The sequence below is a fragment of the Dromiciops gliroides genome, chromosome 4 (assembly GCF_019393635.1).
Source record: "Dromiciops gliroides isolate mDroGli1 chromosome 4, mDroGli1.pri, whole genome shotgun sequence".
Taxonomy (NCBI): domain Eukaryota; kingdom Metazoa; phylum Chordata; class Mammalia; order Microbiotheria; family Microbiotheriidae; genus Dromiciops; species Dromiciops gliroides.
In genome coordinates, this window is record NC_057864.1 from 441,562,000 (window position 1) to 441,585,016 (window position 23,017).

Here is a 23,017-nt window from a genome sequence, read left to right on the forward strand (position 1 = left end):
TGTGTGTGGGGGGGCAATTGGGGTTAAGTGACTTGCCCAGGGTCACACAGCCAGTAAGTGTTAAGTTTCTGAGACCAGATTTGAACTCGGGTCCTCCTGACTTCAGGGCTGGTACTCTATCCACTGCGCCGCCTAGCTGCCCCATTTCCTTAATTCTATTGCTATAGGAGGTACAACACAGTATATGAGTCACAGCAGACACTAAGAACAGGTTACAAAGTTGGCAGATCAAATGAAGAAGACCTGGAACAGCGTCTGCAGGACTCAACTTGTTAGCTGCCAGAGACACCATGCCTTACTGACTCAAGAGACATCACAGAAACACGTTTCTAATGCTTCTGTGGATTAGTCCAAGACCATGTTTCATGTGGTGAAGGACAGGAATAAGTACTCCACGGTATTTCATGACTTCAACAACAGCCATGATGGTTAATTAGGATTAGCTCTATAAGCATAATGGAAGCTCAATCTTTCTTATAGTTTATCAGAAGCCTGCAATTAAAAGTGTCAGAATTTTGTTTTATTTATTTTTTTTGGAAGAAAGACCAAGAAACTGAAATTCTCCGATAAGGTTATTTTATTGGATTCAACCTAAAATAGTTTCAATTTGATCTCTCTGCTATAGAATGGAAATCTCCAATTCCATAGATTATAATGGAAGAGAAATGAATTCGCGGTTTTTCAGGAAAGCAAATGTGTTTCACACTGTGGGCATTTAGCAGTCATTTAGAAGTCTACTTCCACGTAAAAATGTAACTGTCAAAACATTGAAATGCCCAGAATAAATTTCCTAACCTGGGAAATTATTCAGTGTATTACGGTAACGCAGGAGAGGCATTAGTTTTCCAATGCTTCGCACTGTTTAAAAATGGTAAAAATGAAGTCTGTCCCATACACACAGGTGTGTGCCAACTCTTGATTCCCAGGAAAACATCATTCACAGATCTCCATAGGTGAGAGCACCTCTGCATGCAAGAAAATGGAAAGCTGTCTCACTTGTTCCTGCAGTTGTCCATCAAACGGTTAAGTACTGGTACCACAAGGGCTTATGGTTCGTATAAACCACTCTGCTCATGGCTTGATTTTCCACAACTAAGGAAAGAAAACAATTACCAGAATGATTTCAGCTATAAGAAATAAGCTTTGAGGTCATTCACTTAGTGATTTGAAGGCATACCTACATGGCAGTAAAACTAGGGAAGCTTTTTGTTGTATGTAGACAAAGGAATGAACCATGGAACTGCAAGCTTGGCCCACCCTGGGTGTCTAATGACACTTTCTAGTAGGAAGTATTGACAACTTCCCTGTTTGTTTTTGTTTTAGTCACCTGATATTTGCATTGTTTGTTTAAGAGAGAAGAAGCAACTCTGCTATGGAAGAAAGGGTCTTGGATAGAGAGTCAAATCTGCATACAAGTGTAGGTTTTCAACTCACTAGCTATCTGACAGTAGCTGCGTGACCCTGAGCAAGTCATTAACCCTGTTTGCCTCAGTTTCCTCATATGTAAAATGATCCAGAGGAGGAAATGGCAAACCACTCCAGTATCTTTGCCAAGAAAACTCCAAATGGGGTCATGAAGAATTGGACATGACTAAAAAACAAATGACTGAAGCTATGTGACCTTAAGCAAATTATTTAACTTCCCAAAACCTTGGTCTGTTTACCTATAAAATGAGGATTGTCATTTCTATACTACCTACCCTCATAGGGTTGTTATAAGGAAAAGTAACTGATAAACTTTAAAATGCTACAGAAATAGGGAGCAGCTAGGTGGCACAGTAGATAAAGCACTGGCCCTGGATTCAGGAGGACCTGAGTTCAAATCCAGCCTCAGACACTTGACACTTACTGGCTGTGTAACCCTGGGCAAGTCACTTAACCCCTATTGCCCCACAAAAAAAAAAAAAAAAGGCTACAGAAATAAAATATCATCAGCCCATTCCGTTAACATGAAATGAAACCCTGAAACCTGATTGTGTCTTTTAGTTTATTTTTCAAAATAGGAAAGGAATGAAATAGACTGATACTGTTGTATTTAGGGAGCAGAACCCAAAAGCCTGTAATACTATACTGCCAGGGGCAGCCAGGTGCCACAGTGTGATAGAGCACCGGCCCTGGAGTCAGGAGTACCTGAGTTCAAATCCGGCCTCAGACACTTAACACACACTTACTAGCTGTGTGACCCTGAGCAAGTCACTTAACCCCAATTGCCTCACTTAAAAAAAAAACAAAACAAAAAAAACCTATACTGCCAACAAGAGCAAACAATTATTTTCATAAAAATCACTGCCTCTTATCCATCACACAGGAAAATACAAAAAGATTCTTATCAAGTGTTTTGACAGGTAAAGAAAAATCCTTAAAGAGGTCAACACAAATGAAGGACAATGACAGTCATACTCACTCTGATATTAAATCCTAGTAGATCACTTATAACCCCTGAGACAGCTGAAAGGATAACCACTCGAGTTATGTTGTAGATTAGGGGATTCATGGTAAGGCCATAGAGTCTAAATGGTGTGTCCAACTCCTACAACAAACAGAAGGAAATTGAAAGAAGACACTAGGCATTTAGAACGGTGCCTATTCAGGGCATAACTTGCTTAGCTAGCTTTCTGAAGGCCTGCGTCATAGTGACTTGTGACTACTTGAGGAGAATGTTATTCAGTTCCCTAAAATACTCAAAACTTAATAGTATTAAGAGCCACCTTCCAAAAGACTAAAACGAATAATGTCATCTACTTTTCCAAGCTAGCTTGTGTAAACTGCCTTCTCTTCCTGAAGCTAAAGAATGAAGATTGGGTAAAATCTTAAGCTTTCCAAAGCACAAGTGTGTCCGCCTCACTCTCCAGTTTAATGACTCTGGTTCACGATTAATAACAATTCTTCAGTTGGACAATGAGCGTGGATTCCGAGGCTCGTGCCAGTCTTCCTGGTAGACTTAACGACCAGTCCACATTCCAGCTTCTGATCCTCCGCCTTTGTGCCTTCACACAGCTCATCACTCAGGCCTGGGCACACTTTCCTCTCTGCCTTCTACCTTGAGGGATCCTTAGCTTCCTTCAGAGTTCACCTCATGCGCTTCCTCCCCTCAAATGCATTTCCTGATTCCCATTTGTTCATGCTCTCTCTCTCCTCAAATACTACTGTATTTATATAGTTAAATGCTGTAGCCCTTTGTAGAGCTAGACAAGATAAAATTCGTTTGGAGGAATAACCGTTCTAAGTAATCAAGAGAAAGAATGAAAAGAAGTAGGAACAAACTGGGATTAGCATTGCCAAATCTCAGATTATACTGTAAATCATCATCAAAACTGTTTAGTACTGATTAAAATATAAAAGTTGTACAGGAGAACAAAAGATGAGGATGATTCCACATCAAGTGAACTCAAATTACTGCTCAATAAAAGCAAGATCATAAATTACTTCCAGAAGAACTCCCTATTCGACAAGAACTGCTGGGAAAACTAAAACTAGTTTGGAAGAAATCAGGTTTAATAAAATAACTTAAACCTTGTTATCAATAATTTCAAAATGGATACGCAATCTGAATTAGATCACATCATTTAAAAAAATCACAAGAGAACCAGATTAGGTACTTGTCACAACTACGGTTACAAGAAGAATTCTTAACTAAACAAGAAAGGCAATAACAAATAATAAAATATGATTTTAATTACATGAAACTGAAAAGCTTATGTGCTGACAAAATCAATACAAGTAGGATAAAAAGGGAAGCAGACAAATTGGGAGGAGGGAACAATTTGTATCAAATATTATAATTAACAAAAATATATAAAACCAAAAACCAATCCCCCACGGGAACGAATAGTTCTCAAAAAAACCAACCTGTATATACTATTAACAACCTTATGAAAGATTGTCCTAAGTTACTAATATAAGACTGCAAATGCAAATCAAAACAACATTGAGATTTCACTCCACACATAGAAAATTAACAGAGATGGCAACTGTTAATGTTGGGAGAGTCTGTGGAAAGATAGACAGATACACTAAATGCACTGACAGTGGAGAATATCAAGTGGTTCAACCAATCTGGAAAGCAAAGGGAAGAATAAGGGGAGAAGGGGACAACTACAAATGAAGACATATACTAGAGGACAATGTCCTGATGTGTTTTCTTCCTCTTTTATTTTTATTCTTGATCATGAAGGAGTGCTCTCTGGGTGGAGGATAGGGATATACTGGGAAATGAAAGTGATGTAAAACACTAAATAGCAATAAACAATTAACTTTTAAAAGTAGGGTGTGGTTTTTTCCAATTAAGCAAAACCTATTTTTTCCTTCCTTCCCACCCTCTTCCTCACTTGAGAATGAAAAACAAAACCCATGTTGCAAACATGTAAAACCAAGCAAGTTATATGCCCACACATCATATATATCTATGATACAATACACAGGTGTACGTGTACGGCACACATGGCGTGTGCATATGCATACACGCGTGTGCATATGCACACATGACTGTTTTCACCCTGAGTCTTTTTCCTATCAGGAAGTGAGTAGTATGCCTTATCATTTATTAGCCCTCTGAAATGCTAGTTGGTCATTTGATGACCAGAATGCCTAAGTCATTGTATTTATAAATGGCTCTCCTGGCTCTGCATCAGTTCATATAAGTCTTCCGAGGTTTCTCTGACGCCGTCTCCATCTTTTCTTGTAGCACAACAGTATTTCCTCACATTCTTATACCCTAACTTGTTCAGCTATTCCCCAATTGATACGTATATCCTTAAATTCGCATTCTTTGCCACCTCAAGAAGAACTGTATTTTGGTATATTCTTATGTTTTGCTTAGAACTAATCTCTCCCTTTATCTATCTTCCTTTTAATTTCTTTCTCCTCTTTCCCTGTTCAGTGAAATGTATTCCTGTGTCCAACTGTGTGTTTATTTTCCCCCTTTGACCAGTTCAGATGAAAATAAGATTCAAGGAGCTGCTCTCCTACCTCTTCCTTATTGCCTTTAAAGACCTCTATTCATGCGCCCTAATTATATGAGATACTTTCCCCTAACTTTCTTTTCCCTTCCTCGTGTATTCTTCCCCTCTCTTACCACTATTCTTTTAAGATCATCAAGACATAACAGAAAGACTCCCGGGCCTTCTAATTAGATTCCCTCTATGGCACCTGAATGAATAGGGTTCACAGGGGACATATTTATCATCTTCCCATATTAGAATGTAAGCAGTTTATCCTTATTTAGTCCTTTTTTGGTAATCTTTTATAATTCTCTTCACTCTTGTGTTTGTTCTTCAAAGTTTTTCTGCAGCTCTGGTTTTTTAAAATCAGAATTCTTGGAAGTCCTCTCTTTCATTAAAGGTCAATTTCCCCCTCAATTATTCTGGTAAGTTATTCTTGGCAGGAAGCTCATATCCTTTGCTTTCTGAAATATCATATACCATGCTCTCTACTCCTTCATGGTAGTGCCTACTAAATTATGTGTGATTCTGACTGGCTCCTCAATACAGGATTTCTTATATTTTGGCTGCTTGCAGTACTTTTTCTTTGATGTTGGAAGCTCTGGACTTTGGCTGTATATAATGTTTCTGGGAGTTTCCATTTTGGGATTTCTTTCAGGAGATGACTAGTGGATAATTTTTATTTCTACTTTACCCAAAGATATCTGGGAAGCTTTAATATTTCTTGAAATATGTCAGTCTTTTTTCTTTATCTTTTTTTGGTCATGGCTTTCAGACAGTTCAATGATTCTTAATTTTTTTCTCTTTCATCTGTTTTCTAGGTGAGTTGTTTTTGCTGTGAGATACCTTACAAGTGTCTTTTGATTTTGTTTTAATGTTTTGTTTCATGTAGCTAATTGGCTTCTATATGATCTAGCCTAATTTTCAGGGAGTTTGCTGGTTCAGTAAGGTTTTGTATTTCTTGTGGCAAACTTAATTCTCCTTTCAATTTCTTCTTCCACAGTTCTCATTCCTTTTTAAATTTTTTTTCCTCAAGCATTCTCACTTCATTTATAAAAACGTTTTCACTTTTTTTAAACTCTCATTTCAGCTCTTCCAAGAATTTTAGTTGAATTTATGCCCAAAGTGTGTTTTCCTTTGAGGCTTTGTTTGTGGATATTTCAGAATTATTCTTTTTTCTGTGAGTTTGTTTTGTTTTTGTCTTGAGCACCCATCACCATACTTGCTTTTTTATGCTGGAATTCTTTTTTTTGTTTGCCCATTCTTCTGACTTCAGAATTGATAACAGGGCCAGGTTCTGCACATGTCTAGAGGGAAGGTCTAAGCTAGTTCTACTGCTGCCTTCTTAATATATTATTCCAGGTTTTCAGAGACAACTCAGGCTGGGGACCAGCAAGCTTTCAGTTCTTCCAAAGATGCCAGACAAAATGAGCAGGGCAAAATCGCTGCCTCCATGGTCTGAGTTCTGCAAGTTCCTGACCTGGGTTTTGGTCTTAGCAATACTAGACTTCTGGCCTCAGACCCTATCAGCCATCTGGAAAGCTCTGCAGGTTCAGAGGGACAGAATTATAGGCTTAAATTTGGTCTGGGATTCCTGCCCTAGTTATTCATCAGCAGTCTTCAGACTAGGCCAAAAGTTTGACCTAAGATCCCAGTCTGCTCCTGGGGTTCAGGCTACCCTGCTGCTTCCCACATACTCCCTTCTCCAAGGGCCTGCACTTATGCCTCCTCTTGGAATGATAAACCTAGGCGTTGTCCTGGATCTGTGATTCACAATTTGGCAGTGAGTGACAAAGTTGGCACCTGTTCCCACATCCTGCACAAGGTTGAGTGCCCAGGTATGGGTCTGGGGCCTTGTCCTGCTCCAGTGCAAAGCTCTGCAAGACACACTCTTGGTCAGGTGCCGTTCCCAATGTCTACACATTTCTCTGTCTTCCTATACCAACTAGGGCTAGAAAAATGACTCACTCTTTCTTCACCTTCTCTATCAGGATTCAATCTGGAGCACTTTTTAGATCAATCTGCAGGAATTTTGTTGAGGAGGATTTCCCTGTACTTCTTCCTGCTGCTACTTTACCAACAATTAACTCGTTAAAAAGTTGTATCCCCTAGTACAATTTAAACTCCTTGAGAGAAGGAAAGGTTTTGTCTTGTTCTTGTATCCCAAGTGGCTAGAAGGATAGCAGCATGTATTTATTAAGTGTTCGCTCTATGCCAAGCACTGTGATAAGTGTTGGGGATAAAAATACAAGAAAAAAAAACAACTCCTGCCATCAAGGAGTTCACATTCTAATGGGGGGAAAAACATGGTGGGGGCTTGGGAGGGGAAGAAACCCAGGAGTTGAGGAAGTTCCAAGGGAGAAAGAGAAAGGCCAGTGCCTGAAAAGAGTACAATTTAACCAATATGTGTTAGACTTCATTGAAAATTATCACACATTCTGGGCAGCTGGGTGGTGCAGTGGATAGAGCACTGGCCCTGGATTCAGGAGGACCTGAGTTCAAATCCGGCCTCTGACCCTTGACACTTAGTAGCTGTGTGACCCTGGGCAAGTCACTTAACCCCAAATGCCTCACCAAAAAAAAAAAAAAGTTATCACATTCTACAGATGTGAGCTTCTTCTTCCCCTTACCCCTTATGCTTTCGGTCACACAGTCCTACCACAGATGTCTAAGGATGCCCTTTCCTCTCTCTGCCTCAGGAACAAAAATCTTCTGCGAAACACAACAATACTAAAGCCCATGTGCCTCAGTTTGCAACAAAATACTGGCTTAGTGATGACAAAAAAAAAAAAAAAGAGAATGCTCCTCTCCAAGGTTTCAGGAGTCATGGGCAGCAGGTACCCTATGAATTTCACAAACTAACACTCTATACTCCTTCCCCAGGACAAACACACTGATTTTGTCTTAAAGGCAGTAACAGAAACATTGTCAGGCAACACTCACTTTTAGTAACTTGGTTGACAGCTTCAGCACATTGTTCACCAGAGTTAACTGTTCTTTTTTATTTGGCTTCTTTTCCATTTTGAGATATAAGTTAATCTAAGGGAAAGAATAAGTAACTGAATAAATATAATAAAATTATGCTCATTAGAGAAACTGACAGTCTCTCGGAAAACATTTAGAGTGAAAAAAATGCCCATAAATGATTTCTATAGAACTAGTAAGTCACATAACTAATCCCCATCCCAGGAAACAAATTCTGCCCTTAGGAAGGTAAACTGCCTAGATAGGAAAAGTATATTTTTTATTTATCAATGAAACTACATCATTAATAACAACCAGTTTTATTAACAGAATAATAATTCCACTTATGTTAATAACAAAAATAATATTCATGTGGGGTTTTTTGGTACTGAACAGAGCCATATTTATATTGCTTAACCTATAGGAAGATACTAAACCCTCATTCATCAAATTCAATCTAGTTATGCTATAGATTTCAATTGAATCCTAAACAGGTAACTTTAACTTAAAAAAACAGCAGCTCTCCATATAATCAACCAATAAATAAACATTTATTAAGCACCTACTATGTGACAGGAAGGTGGCAGAATGGATAGAGTCCTGGGCCTAGTCAAGAAGACCTGAATTCAAATCTGGCCTCAGACACTTTGTAGCTGTATGACCCTAGGCAAGTCACTTGACCCAGTTTGCCTTAGTTTCCTCATCAAATAAGCTGGAGAAGGAAATGGCAAACCACTCCAGTATCTCTGCTAAGAAAACCCCCAAACCCTGAAATGACTCAACAACCACAACCAAAACCACAACAACAAGGTGCCGGGCACTGTGCTAAGTGTCGGACATTGACACCTGATAATCTCCTCAAAGTTTCACTTAACATGAGTATGGCAGCTTAGAAGGAGTCATGGCTTGTTACAGCCTTAGGACTGACTCAGAAGCACCTCAAGAACCATTTTTATACACATTTCCAGGACTCTCTTGATCATTGCTCAGCTCCTGCTAAGAATGTCTACAACCGCTGTTCCTGTACCACTGGTCACACACCTCAGGTGACTCCCATGAACGGTTCCCTCCAAAGGTAGAGATGATCTCTGCTGAATCTAAGAACCCTTTATCCTTCGACTTTGCTGCAGCTTTTGGTGCTCCTTGCCCACTTCCCCCTCTTCCCCAAGGACAGCGCTTTCTCAGGCTTCTCCTCCCACCTGACCAGCCTCTTTCTTTGTTATACTGGATGATCCTCTTTCTCCTGTGCCCTTAGCATAGGTGTCCTTCTCTTCCTCCTCTCTATACATACTCTTGTAAAGATCTCACTGGGTTCAAGTAACTCCCAAACGACAGTGAGCACTCATCGCTCTCTCCAGATCGCTAGATGTCTCTCCCTGGAATCCAGTCCAGGAAGCATCTCAAGCCCACATGGCCAAAACCCAACTCCTTCTGTTCCATGCAAACCTGCCTCTCCTCCCCACTTGCCAGAGAGAGCTCCTTCCAGTCACCCCGTTTTGTAACCTCAGAGTCATCTCTAACTCTCGCCTCTCCTCTTGTGGCTCTTCCCTCCACTTCATCTCTCACATCTCATTCCCTTCTCTCCACTCTCAGCCACAGACGCCTCCTTCGGGCCTTCATCATCTCTTGCCTAGACCACCATGAGCACCTCCGAATTGGTCCCGTTGTCTCAAGTCTGTCCCCTCTCCTATCTAACCCTCCACGCGGCTGCCAAAATGATGTCCTGTATTTACTGTGCTCAAAATCCTTCAGTGCCTCTGCCACTCACTGTTTAGATGAGAAAGCCCCAAACTCCTTGACTCGGCATGGAAGGCCCTCCACAAGCCTTTCCGCCTGCCTGCCCAGGTTTATTTCACGCTAATTGCTGTCACACGCTGTGTTGCAGCCAAACTGTACTACAAGCTAGCTCCTCAAGTTGTAAGTCTATAAGCCGTCTCCAAACTCACCCATTTCACGCCTGACATCTCCGCTTCTCGGGGTTAGCTACTCCACAAAATCTTTGTAGAATCCCATGCCCATTCCCCTGTCCCCTGCCAAGTTAGCATCTTCTCTCACCTCCCTTTCCCTCAAACTTGAGGAGCTTATTTGAGTATATATTGAATCCTTCTAGTAGAACACAGGCTCCTTGCTTTGTTTCTGTCTCTGTACCCCCAGACCTTGTATATAGTAGGTGCTTAACAGATGTTTGCTGAACTGAATGAGCCTTTGCATCGTAACAGAGATTGAAAGCAGCAGCATCACCCCTAAAAAACAACATGGACCCTAAGCCAGGGAAGTAAAGTACACATGTGTTACCTGCTCCGTGAGCAGTACTGAAATATTACTGTATTTCTTATTGGTTTCAGACCCCAGAGAGGCAAGACGCAGTAAGAAGAGCAGCAGGGCTGTTTCCCAAATCAGGAACTCCCAATTATAAGCATCATCCAGAAAGGTCTTATGGCCTTGGAGAACCTACAAAAACGACACACACACACACACACAGATTTTAAAATCACAGCAGTTCAGAAGATTCACCTCAGACTTCATATGAGTCTGTTTCCCACTTGTACTATCACAATCATGCAAAGGACAAGTGAATAAAAGCCACACTAGGCCAAAGAGCTGATGTCCAGAAAGAACAAGGCTTCGATATGCCCACAGCACTCTCTGGAAGGTTCCTTGCTCCTCATGAAAGTTACTGAGCAGGAGGTGAAGGAGGTTGGACCTGTGTTTTAAGACACTTTGACAGCACAGTAGAGCATGGATTAGAGTTGGGACAGGCTTGAGGGAGAGACCAACTTAAAGGCTGTAGTTCCAGTGAGAGAAAAGGAAAGCCTGCACCCAAGGGACAGGTACGTGAGCTGAGAGAAGGGGATACTTGAGACACATTGCCAAGGTGGAAATGACCAGATTTGCAATGGACTGGATATGGAAGATGAGTGAGAGAAAGGAGGTGGGGATGATTCCCAGGAAAATGGGAGGGAGAGGAAGCCCTGGACAGTAACAGGGAACCTGAGAAGAGGGATAGGTTTAGGGAGAAAGATAATGAGTTGTTCTGGACATGTGAAGTTTGAGCTACAGAACTATAGCTCAAGAAAATGACTAAGACTAGATATATAGATCTGGAAGCCATCTGCATAGAGATGACAACAGAATCTAATGGAGCTGATAAGACCACCAAGGGAGATAGTATATAAGGAGATGAAAAGAGGCCCTAGGACAGAGCCTTATGAGACACTCGTGGTTAATGGTAATCACCAAGGTTAGAGGGTGTGATAAGTGCTTAGCACAGTGCCTTGTACACAGTAGATACTTAATAAATGTTTATTGAGTAACTGACTGACAAGGATGAAGAGTCAGCAAAGGAAACCAATGTGGTCCCAGGTAGAAGAAGACCCGAGAGAGAGCAGTATCATGAAAACCTAGGGAGGAGAAAGCATGGAAGAGGTGGTGATCAACAATTTAAATTGGTACAGAAAAGTCAAGGAGGAGGAGGAGGAGTGAGAAGAGGCCATTAGATCTGGCAGTTAAGAGATCACATAAGAATAACAAGAATATCTTGTACGTTTTGCTAAAATGTCAATAACTATACTTACATCTATTAAACTGTGAGCTCCTTGAGGTCAGGGACTGTCTTTTGCCTTTCTTTGTATCCTCAGAGTTTAGCACAGTGCCTGGCACATAGGAGGCACTTAAGAAAATATTTGTTGACTGACATTCTATGACTTTCCTTGATCTACCAATACAGTAACCCATCAAAAAGGAAATAAGGTTAGCCTGGCATTATATGCTTATAATGAAGCCACAGTGACTCTGTGATTGCCACTGCCTTTTCTAGATGTTTTACTAACCATCCCTTTAATGATGATGGGTTAGGACTGGTATTTTCACTGATGTAGAGAATGATTGACAGTAAGGAAATTCCCTCTGCCAATGTAGATCAACAACTGTCCTAGAACTTATTGTCTGAGAGAGGTGCCTGGGGTACTAAAAGATTAAGTGACTTGCCCAGGATCACACAGCCAGTAAAAGTCAAAGGCTGGACTCAAAGCCGAGTCATATTGACTACAAGGCCTTTCTATCCGTGACATCACAGTGGATAAATATTAGACCTCAAAATTCTTAATTCCAGATTACAAAGGACTCAGAAAGAGTAACAAATTCAAAGACACTTTTCAAATGTAACATACCTTAAAATTAAAATAGCTAAGCTACAGAGAAATTTCTTCTATGAAATTCTTACCTGGGCACAGCAAATAAAAGCAATTGAAAGTGTCAGTAAGAACACTGAAGACACAACCACATCAACTGAACGCTGTGGACCCCGTCTCTGTAAAAATGAGATACACTAACATGTCAAACTGGAAAAACTTAAAATATTTAATGCTAGATGTTACAAAAAACTAATGGCAGCAATCTAGCAACTTCATTACCTAAAAAAGCAAGTAACATTTTGAAATTGTATGCACTTTTGCTTTAAAAAGCTAAAGATTTCTACATATAGGAAGTTAATGTTATAGGAGCTGGGTTTTTGTTTGTTTTTTGCAGGGCAACGAGGGTTAAGTGACTTGACCAGAGTCACACAGCTAGTGTCAAGTGTCTGAGGTCATATTTGAACTCAGGTCCTCCTGAATCCAGGGCCAGTGCTTTATCCACTGCGTCACCTAGCTGCCCCACTGTCCTGGTTTTAAAAAAATGTCTTGGGATTCATATGGTGCTGTGAAAAAAAAATCGTCTTTTCCATGAAACCAGGAAGCTGTTTGTTTTTTTTTTTTAAATCTCCAAACTCCCAATTCAAAGTTGCTATCTTATTTAGAAGGGGGACAGATCTTAATACTTCCAAACTCTGTCTGCTTTCTAAATAAGGCAGTCATTTGTTCAGTGAGATGCATGTATATTCAGCTGTGCCCTTTGAGAGAAAAGAAAGTCACAGCACCATTGTAATATACTGTGCCTTTCTCTTTTCTTATCTAAATCCATCTCTGAAGGTTTTCACTTCCTCTAGATGAGGAATAACACCTATTTCTAAGCTTCATTCTGGTCAGCTTTGGAAGTCACTCTCTTGCTGGAATCCAGCAACAGTGTGTACACATCTATGTTAAGTCTACAAAGCGCATTCCTCACAACAAGCCTGTGTAGAGTGTAGACCAAATTTTATTATCCCCATTTCAGAGATAAGGAAACTGAGGCATAAAAGAGGATGGGATCATAGCTTTAGGGCTGGAAGGGACCTTAAAGATTACATAGTCATTTTACAGATTAGGAAACTGATTTTAAGAAATTAAGAAGCTTGTTTAAGGGCAAACAGGAGCAAGTGGAAGAGCTAGGACTAAAACTCAGGTCTTCTGCCTCTAAAAATAATGATCATTTAATATACTATGCACCTCCCCCCCCCCCAATTCACATAATTTATCAAACTACAGTTTGATGGTAAACTACTGTAATGTCTCTCTATGTAAATTCTAAGCCTTTCCATATAACGTTAAGATAAAATTTACCTTTAAATAAGAACGTAGTGATAGCCATATCTTAATGTTCTCCACCTTTTTGAGCCTGAAATGAGGGATTTCGTATTTTCTAGCTTTCCTGGCAGAGGTAATATGACTAAAGAGTTTTGCAAATAAAAATCGCTAGGGAAAAGAAAAATATATGAAGAGAAATAATGTAAACATCTGTCAACCTCTGTTATTACCAATTCCCCCTACAAAAAAAAAAAAAGAAACAACATGAAATTTTATTCAGTGCACACTAAGATGGAAACTAAATTTCTTTAAATGAAATCAGCTTTGCAAAACAAATTTAAAGTGATATACATACAACTAGCTGCAATCACTCCTGGGTGGTTTTGCTTAATTGTTTTGGAGGAATAGGGGGAGAGCTGATTAGGTATTTATTGGAAAGTATCTGTTATATCAAAAGAAGTATCAATAACATTATGATTCAAAACTGAAAAGAGAGAAAGACAAAAGTGACCAAATGAAAACCTCTCCCATTTCTCAACAGATGTGATCAGAGAGGACTGACTCTCTGAATGCCCCAAACAAGGTGTGGCCCCTGCAGAACAGCCCTAACTCTACTTGACTTAAAAACAAATCCACCTGTCACTTCTAGAGTGATTTCATCTCCTTCGGATTCACTATCTAATATAAGGATAGAGAACTAGTTCTATGCCTCAGGATGCTCAGGAAAGTGTTTAGAAGAAAGGCATTAGCTAAGTACAGAATATTTACTCTTGTAAATTTGAGGAGCCCAGTTTAATAGGTGCAGAACAGATTTCTAAACTCTTTTCTGATACCCAAAAAGCTTACTCTAAAGCCATGGACAGAGAATCACCCCCTATTCCTCCAGTTAATTTTACAGATACATGATAAATTCATTTCCAATTAAATTTTTTCAGAACTTCACCAAGAAAATGTTAAGGACTAGGCTATATAGTGTAATGAAACAAACTGCCCCAGTTTCTCTCTCTCTCTTTTTTTTGGTAAGGCAATTAGGGTGGGGTCAAGTGACTTGCCCAGGGTCACACAGGCTAGTAAGTGTTAAGTGTCTGAGGCTGGATTTGAACTCAGGTCCTCCTGATTCCAGGGCCAGTCCTTTATCCACTGCGCCACCTAGCTGTCCCACTGTCCTGGTTTTTAAAAAACGTCTTGGGATTCATATGGTGCTGTGAAAAAAAATCATCTTTTCCATGGCCGGGAAGAACTTGGTTTATATGACTGAAAAGGCACATCACGAAATCTGCTCAAAATAAAATGACTGAAGTCATTTTTCAGATTCACAGCAGAAACTTCTCTGTTGTAATTCTGCATTCTTAAATAACTACAAACATGCAGGTTACATAAAATAATGATGCTGCTTTAGAGTCATTAACTTTTGTAGTAAGGAAAAAAGAAGAGAAGGGTCCCACTGCAACAAGAGACAGGAGGACTCGGGGACCCTCTCACTGACCTGCTTGTATGTCCTTTCTGCCACACACATCATAAAAAAGAACATCCAGGTCAGACACAAGCGCTCCAGAAAACTGATCATCGCCAGAATGATGACTGACATCGAAGGTGGCGCCCCACAGAAGAGAGTCAGGAGCTCCTCAGCCGAGATGGATCGTATCTGGTCGAGGTTCTTCTCGCGGAAGAGCCGGTGTAAGAAGGGGAAAAATGCTAACCCAGCGGTCACAATATTTCCCAGCATCTGGTACCCTACGCCCTGCTGATATGCATTAACCTGGAGACGAATGAAAAATCACCGTTCAATAAGGAAGGATTCATTTACAAAAGTCATATTCATCAAAAACTCTTCTTGGGGAAAAAAAAATCAGCCCTGCTTTCCACAAATGGATCTGGCCATGGAACACTGTAAAACTTCATATATACTCTATTGGTCTTTTTTTTTTGGGGGGGGGGGAGCATTTGATTAAATATTTATTAAGTGTGTATATACTGTGTTAAGGATGTGAAGGGGAAAAGTCCCTGTCTCCAAGGAGCGTGCATTCTAATGTGGGGACAGATGAATCAAGAAGCACAATCCAAGGTAAACTGAAGTAAAGGGAATTGACTGGGGCATCAGTGACTGCTTCACCAAGCTTATGCATGTAGTAGTCAAGGATCCTAGAACTCGAGATAAGGGCTAAGCACAGAGGAAACTCCTGTAAATACACAGAGGTGGAAGACAAGTCTCATAATAGCCAGTAGGCTCATTTTGGCTGGAATATAGACTTCCTGAAGGAGATGAGTGTGAAATAAGGTTAGAAGCCTAAGTACAAGTCAATGGCAGAAGGCCTTAGATATCAGCTAGCTGTAAGAGCTTATATTTTATAGGTTCCCCCCTCTCCCCCTGGAAAAAAAAATTTAGGTCGTAAATTTAGGCTTATTTTTGATATATTTTTCCCCTTTCAAAAAGTTCTTCTATCGGCTCCCACTGAAATCCAGAGAGGCGGTCTGGTATATGAGCTCTGGCTTAGCCCCAGGAAGATCTGGGACCAAGGCCTCCCCTGACATGAAACCACAAAGTGCTCAGGCCTTGAGACACCTCAAAGCCCATTGTAGAAAATGGGCCAACTTTCTTTTGCACAGGGAGTTTTCTCGCCCAGGAGTTCTCTCTGCTAATGCAACCACAGGCCCAATCTCATTCCATTCAAATCTAATGAGGTACTGATCAAATCCAGGAACAATCAACACCGGATTTGGGAGCATAAAATACAGGAAAAGAGAGAGCTGGGGAAATTTTGACACAAAACAAGAAATTATACCAATTTTTTTCAGACCAAAAAACAACAACCCACCACCCTGTAATTTTAATACTTCAAAAGAGTTCTCATTTCACTGTTATAGGTACCCCCTCCACTGACAATGATCACAATGCTTCCATGTTTTAGGCTTGGGCTTCTAATGGCCAAAATGACATTTTATCACTTGGGGGCCCATTTTCTTTTTACAGACCTTCCTATATATAGTAAAACTGGTCCTTGGAGAAGTGATAAAAAATCTATGGCTGGGTCTCTAATTGAAAAAAAGACCGACCAGAGCTTATAGTCTGCTGGAGTAACCTTCAAGAACCTAGTTGCCCCAAGCCACTAGGAAATAAATGGACTTCAGCAAGGGAAGATATTTCATACTGAACATTTTAGAAAAGAAAATATCATTAATACCAAAATTATCACTTAACTCATATTCAACTCACACAGAACACTAGGGCCCCAAGGACCACAATTTGGGGAGTGAGGAAATAAATGTATTGATTTAAGATTCTTAAATCTTTCTCATTAAAGATTAGGCTTAAATATATGTAAATAATAACAGCACTGATTGTCTATATACAATGGATAAGGGACAACATATAGGCAAGTTAACAGCTTCCCTCCCCTTGAAGCAGAAACGTCTCCTGCCCTTCTCCTTGCTGGTGACACAGCAAGACTTCCCCCAATGGACTAGGGGGAGGGGAGGACACAAAGCAGTGAGAGAGATACCTCTTCCCTCCAAACCCCACAGTACAGGAAAAACAATAAATAGAAGCATTTTGAAAACTTACTTTCTTTACACCAGAAACAGGACTGTTTCACAACAGCAAATGGTGCCCACAATGTGGAATGTGTGAAAATCATTTCAAGATTTAAAAACAAAACAAACAAAAAAAATCTTACCCTACTCATGATGATGCCACTGATTTCCAAAACAGACATATCCATTTTTTTGCATTCGTTACCTTCCCAAATTATTGCACTCACTCGTTCTGAGGCAGGGCTTGTATTCTGAAGCCAGAACAAATGGTTCTAAAGGTAAAAATAAAGCAAGGTTTCTTATCAGGTCTCGATCTCCCCTGCTAAGCAGTTCTTCCTCACTCTGTCCCAAGGACACTTACGATGCACAGTGGTCACCCTCAACAAATATCTCTCCACAAATCCCCTCAGGATCTATTCCCACGATCCTCCCCAGAACTGGATTGGGGTTGGGTGACCATCTGTCATGGACAATCATATGGAAAGGATTCCTGCACTAAGTGAGAAAATGTGCTTGCTGATCTCTGGGATCTTTCTAGTTCTAAGATTTTGGATTTGTAAATTCAAAGGTAAAGGAGACTGATCCAACCATTCTGGAGAGCAATTTGGAATTATGCCCAAAGGGCTATGGGGCTGTGCATGCCCTCTGACCCAGTAACATCACTACGAGGTCTGTATCCCAAAGAGATCACAGCAAAGGGAAAAGGACCCACCTGTACAAAAATATTTATAGCAGCTATCTTTGTGGTGGCAAAGAATTGGAAATCAAGGGAATGCCCATCAACTGGGCAATAGCTAAACAAGTTGTGGTATATGAATGTAATGGGATACTATTGTGCTGTAAGAAATGATAAAAAACCTGGAAAGACTTAAGAGGATTGTTGCTGAGTGAAGTGAGTAGAACCAGGATATATGGTAAAAAAGTTTCCTATCAGTCGGTTAGTGAATACGGAAAGACGCCAGTTTTTAAAGGACCACCCTTTCGGGGAGGAGACCAACAGCCGTGCATGGGCTACACACGTCAGTCTAGCTGCTAAGCACTCCACTTCCGGGGTCCGAGCTTAAAAGGCAAGGAGAGAACGGAAATGGGATCTCTTTCCTGCTCTCCTGGTCCAATGACTGCGACGCACAGACAGACGCGGCCCAGCTCGCTGTTAGCATGTGCCTGACGCAGCTCTCCTTCCCAAAGGTGGCCTTGGGCTTTTGGTGAGTTTTATACAGAATATAGACTAAGCTTAGACTTAAGGCTATTTGTTTGTATTTCTACTTTCCTATCCCTCTAATCAACATCACCTGGTAACTACCACACAATAAAAGCTCTAACTAGAGAACAGAAGCTTCTTCCATTTACTAGTCTGGGAAATAAATTAAGGGAAAGGTTAAAGAGGGGAAATTAATGCTCTAGTATCCCATTTTAAATCTCACAGAGAATATTGTACACAGTAACAGCAACACTGTGTGATGATCAGCTGTGATAGACTTAGTTCTTCTCAGCAATACAATGATCCAAGACAATTCCAAAGGACTCATCCAGAAAAGGAACTGTGGGATCTAAATGAAGATTGAATCATACTATTTTTACTTTTTGTGTAATTTTTTTGTCTTTTTTGAGGTTTTCCCCTTTTGTTCCAATTCTTCTTTCACAACATGACTAATGTGGAAATATGTTTAATGTGATTGTACATATATAACCTATATAAAATTGCTTGCCTTCTTAGGAAGGGGGGAGGGAAGGAAGTAGGGGAGAAAAATGTGGAACTCAAAATCTTATAGAAATGAATGCTGAAAACTATCTTTACATGTAACTGGAAAAAATAAAATACTATTAAGATAAAAAATAAAATTAAGTAAAAAAAATTTAAAGGTAAATCAGAGAGCAGAATGGCACAATAGATTAAGAGACAGGAAGCCTGGTTTTACCCATGACTCTGCTACTGTATAAGCCTGACAAGTCACAACATCTCTATTTGTTTGGGTTTTTTTGGTGAGGCAATTGGGGTTAAGTGACTTGCCCAGGGTCACACAGCTAGTGTCAAGTGTCTGAGGCCGGATTTGAACTCAGGTACTCCTGACTCCAGGGCCGGTGCTCTATCCACTGCGCCACCTAGCTGCCCCACAACATCGCTGGCTGTTAGTTTCCTCATATGTAGAAGTCTGTGGGTTAATCTACATAAGATCTAAGGGATATTTAAATATATGATTCTTTGAATAAAACTAAACTCTTCATCATGGTCACTGCCCTTATCCAAGATGTCCTGACCTCCAATCTATCCTATTTACTACAGTCCAACTAAATTGTCACAAAATAAAACTTCTATCATATCACTGTCCTTAATTTTCAACATTCTCTACAAAACTGTTTAGACTACGAGCCTAAATTTTTTTTTGGGGGGGGGGGGGAGTAATGAGGATTAAGTTACTTGCCCAGGGTCACACAGCTAGTAAGTGTCAAGTGTCTGAGGCTGGATTTAAACTCAGGTCCTCCTGAATCCAGAGCCAGTGTTTTATCCACTGTACCACCTAGCTGCCCCACAAGCCTAAATTCTTACATGTGGCTTTCAAAGTCCTCTATAATGTAACTAATCTTACTTAAACCTGTTGCTAATCTTATTTGCTACATTCCCCAACACAAATAAGGCTGTGCTCCAAAACATACCATTCTTTACCACCTCCAAAACTTCCCTCTTGTAACAGAAATGCATTCTGGTCCCTGCTTCCTAATTTTTCCCATCTGCTAAGGTTCAGCTCAAATCACTTGACTATTCTAGTTCTCATTCAATTCTTTCTCCATAGTCACTTATTTTCTTAACCAAACAAACTGAAATGTAATTACATGAAATCTTTAATGTCTTCTAGTTGCTTCAGGCATTAATCTTGTTTCCCCAAGTGACAGGGAGGTTTCTTGAAAACTCAAGAATAAGACTGATTCTTCTTCCATAGTACGACTGATGCAGAAAGATGTTTATTGTGGTTGTACATAGATAACCTAGATCAGCTTGCTTGCTGTCTTGGGGAGGGGGGAGGGAGGGAGAAAAATTTGGAACCCAAAATGTTATAAAAACGAATGTTAAAAAACAACAACAACAAAAAACAAATGTTGCAAACTATCTTTACTTGCAACTGGAAAATAATGAAATACTTTTATTATTAAAAAAAAGAAAGAAGGAAAACTCAAGAACAACAAACTATTGTTTCCTTTTTGCCTTTGTACCCCAGTGCTACGCACAGTGCCCAGCACACAACAGGCACTTAATAAATGCTTGCTGTTTAATAATCCTTCTACAATCCTCACAGTTTAGTGGATACAAAAGATATATGAAAAAGAACTAGAAAAAGACTTCTGCTTTGAGTATATATTCTGAAACGGATTTAAGGAAAAAGTAAGTGCAAGAATTATACAGGATAAGATGACGTCAAGTGATTGTCATCTGTACCAGTAAAAGGAAAATCCAAAAGGAGAGGTTAATAGCTGTCTAAAAATCTAAGGAACTGAGTCAACAAAACATCTATTATGCAACTAACTTTTCATCAAACATTTATTAAGCACCCACTGACTATTCAACAAACATTTATTAAGTACAACATCTATGCTTAATAGAAAGCACTTAGTAAGTACTCTATGTATTCTGCTATCTACTACATATAGGCTGCTGGCAGCGAGGGGAAAAATTCAAGTTTGGAGAAGTCTGACCTGAGAACCATTAAGCCAGATCCTGGGAGCATATAAAGATGAAACTGGAAGGAGGTCAAAAGACAAAAGAAAATGAAACAGACTTTTAGCTTTTCTATGAAATGCCAGCCATTTTCTTCACTGCGGATCTAGGCACATCTCTGTCTCCAAGATGCTATATAAGGAATTATAAATAGCACTAAAGACAACAAAAGTGGAAACAGCATTAGACCAAATCAGTTTCACAATTAATAAAATAATATAAAATATATAAAAATAAATAAAATAAAATATTCACAAAGGAAACCTGTACAGGAAGTGACACAATTCCAAGGGCCTTGGAGGTATCCATTCTCAAGGTATCTGAGAGGGGGGAAGATACTGAAATGCTGGCAAAAACATAGATGGCATCACTACCAAAAGTGTGATCAAAAGAATATCAATAACTAATAACCAAACTATCTACTTCACCTCTACAAAATTTTAATGAGCATGATCTATGCACCTAATGAAAGTACTCTTGAAAATAAAACTTAGGTTTTTACAAACAATTTTCTTCAGCAGAACACATTTTCAGAGTCACCACCTGAAGGGATTTACTTTTCAAAAGGCATTTGACTTGGCAGAGGTCAAATGAATCCTTAACAGTTTTCATTCCTGAAAAGTGTCTTTCCCACGCATATATATTAATATCATGCACGATTCCGTGATAGAGCTAACAAAAGAGACAATTGTTACCATTATCATGTAAATCACCAAGCCAGGAAATGTCTGGCAAAGGTCCTCGCCACATGTGAAGAGCCAAGCTCAAATGGAAGACAGATTCCATACAAATGGAGTAGTACAGCAAATGTGTCTGTTTCTAGATGATACTTTGTTGACTGCACCAATCCCTAGAGAACCTTTTTAATGATACTCATGGTCACTTAATTAGCTTTAACAGTGTGTACAGGAAAACCCAAGTGGTTTAAGAATGCTTATCGGAGAGAATATGACATACAGATGGATGGGGAAGCCTACTGGGGTGGGTGCATTCATACATGCATATTGGATGGGTACTGTGGATGAACAATGAGCTGATCCCAGAAATGAAGGAAGAGTAGACTGGATTACATCTGTGGCCTCCTAGAACAGATACACAAGAGGTGGGGGAATTGAGGACTGCACCAAAACTGAAAGCAGTGGTTCTTAACCTGGAGCACACTGGGAGATTTCAGGGGGCCCATGAACTTGGATGGCAAAAAATATTTATCTTTATATGCACTGAGACAAAAAGCTTAAGAACTCCTGATTCCCATAGGGTCAACCTTAAAGTTTCTAATCAATGGATTCCTTAGTGAGCCTCACTGTTCCAGTGTCTGGACATATTCCCCATGAACCAACTACCCAAGTACAAAGCCCTCTCCTCAACCACAGCTGGTGCTCCCTTATTCCCATCCACCTCAACTCCATTCCAGATCTGCCTATCCCTTCTTTAGGACGCACTGAAACACTCATTCTGTAGTTAAACTTCCTCATATCTTACACCACTTCGTCTCTTCCTTCTGTCTTCTGGCGCTAAGTCCTGGGCCTTGTTGACCATACCAATTCCCTGGCTACCCTTGCCAGTACTAGAGCACTTTCATTCATTCCCTCCATACTCTCTGTTCATGGTGGACTCTCCCTTCGCTGCCATCACTCAGAGACCTTCCCTCCTTTGTGGTTCAAGAAGTCTAAATTTGTCACCTAGTCCAGGTTCTGGTAGCTGTTATCCACCAGCCCCCACATATTCTCCCTTCTTTCTGAATTTAGAAATTAGAGCACAGCTCACAAACTTCTCTAGGACCTCTCACCTAACCCTATTCCTGGGGCTTCAACATATGTGTTGAGGCTCCCTCAAATACTCTAACTTCTCAGCTCCTCAATCTATTCAACTTCTTGGCCTTCCTTCCACGCCACTTCAGCTACACTCATGGATGATGCCTTTCCATCTCTCCCTATGCCTTACTCCTTCTCTGAAACCTAATCTTCATCCTCTGATCCTTCCATCCCCGAGTATGATCCACTGTCCCCTTACTGACTACACTGAACCGTCATCCCTATTTTGATCCCTTGGTAAGCCAACTGAACACATCACCATCCTTTTTCATTTTGACTTGGTCTCTGTATCTTGCTCAGGCTGGAAACACAACAGCTCTTCATGGGCCTCATCTCACTACTGACCAGCATGGGAGTTATGACCTGTCTGGTCTGGTACATCCCTCCTTAGGTAACCTCTTAGTCCCAGCTTCCAGACCCTTGAAATAGTGGTGCCAGACTTAGCACTGACACCCAACTGTTTTAAGCAACTGATGCTCAGACTCCCAGCATAAGTGATCCACGAGCCTCAGCCTCCCCAGCTGCAGGGATTACAGGTGTGTCCACGAGCCTGGCTAGCCACTATTTTGACTCCTTTGTTTCCTTGTATTATCACCAAGTCCCAACCCACCATCT

At 40.3% G+C, this 23,017-nt stretch overlaps 1 protein-coding gene across 7 annotated transcripts in view; it reads right to left on the reverse strand.

Annotated features, from left to right (window-relative positions):
• Positions 1-560: 560 nt before the first annotated feature.
• PHTF1 (putative homeodomain transcription factor 1) overlaps positions 561-23,017 on the reverse strand; it is a 46,853-nt gene continuing 24,396 nt past the window's right edge. For all 7 annotated transcript variants that reach the window (XM_044004572.1, XM_044004571.1, XM_044004577.1 and 4 more), the window contains 8 exons: positions 17,020-17,148; positions 14,832-15,104; positions 13,382-13,513; positions 12,127-12,213; positions 10,200-10,355; positions 7,884-7,979; positions 2,405-2,530; positions 561-1,092 (listed from right to left, as the gene is read on the reverse strand). In XM_044004572.1, coding sequence (XP_043860507.1) covers positions 1,072-1,092; positions 2,405-2,530; positions 7,884-7,979; positions 10,200-10,355; positions 12,127-12,213; positions 13,382-13,513; positions 14,832-15,104; positions 17,020-17,148 — 1,020 coding nt within the window. In that variant the 3' untranslated portion in view covers positions 561-1,071. The remainder of the gene's footprint in view (positions 1,093-2,404; positions 2,531-7,883; positions 7,980-10,199; positions 10,356-12,126; positions 12,214-13,381; positions 13,514-14,831; positions 15,105-17,019; positions 17,149-23,017) is intronic.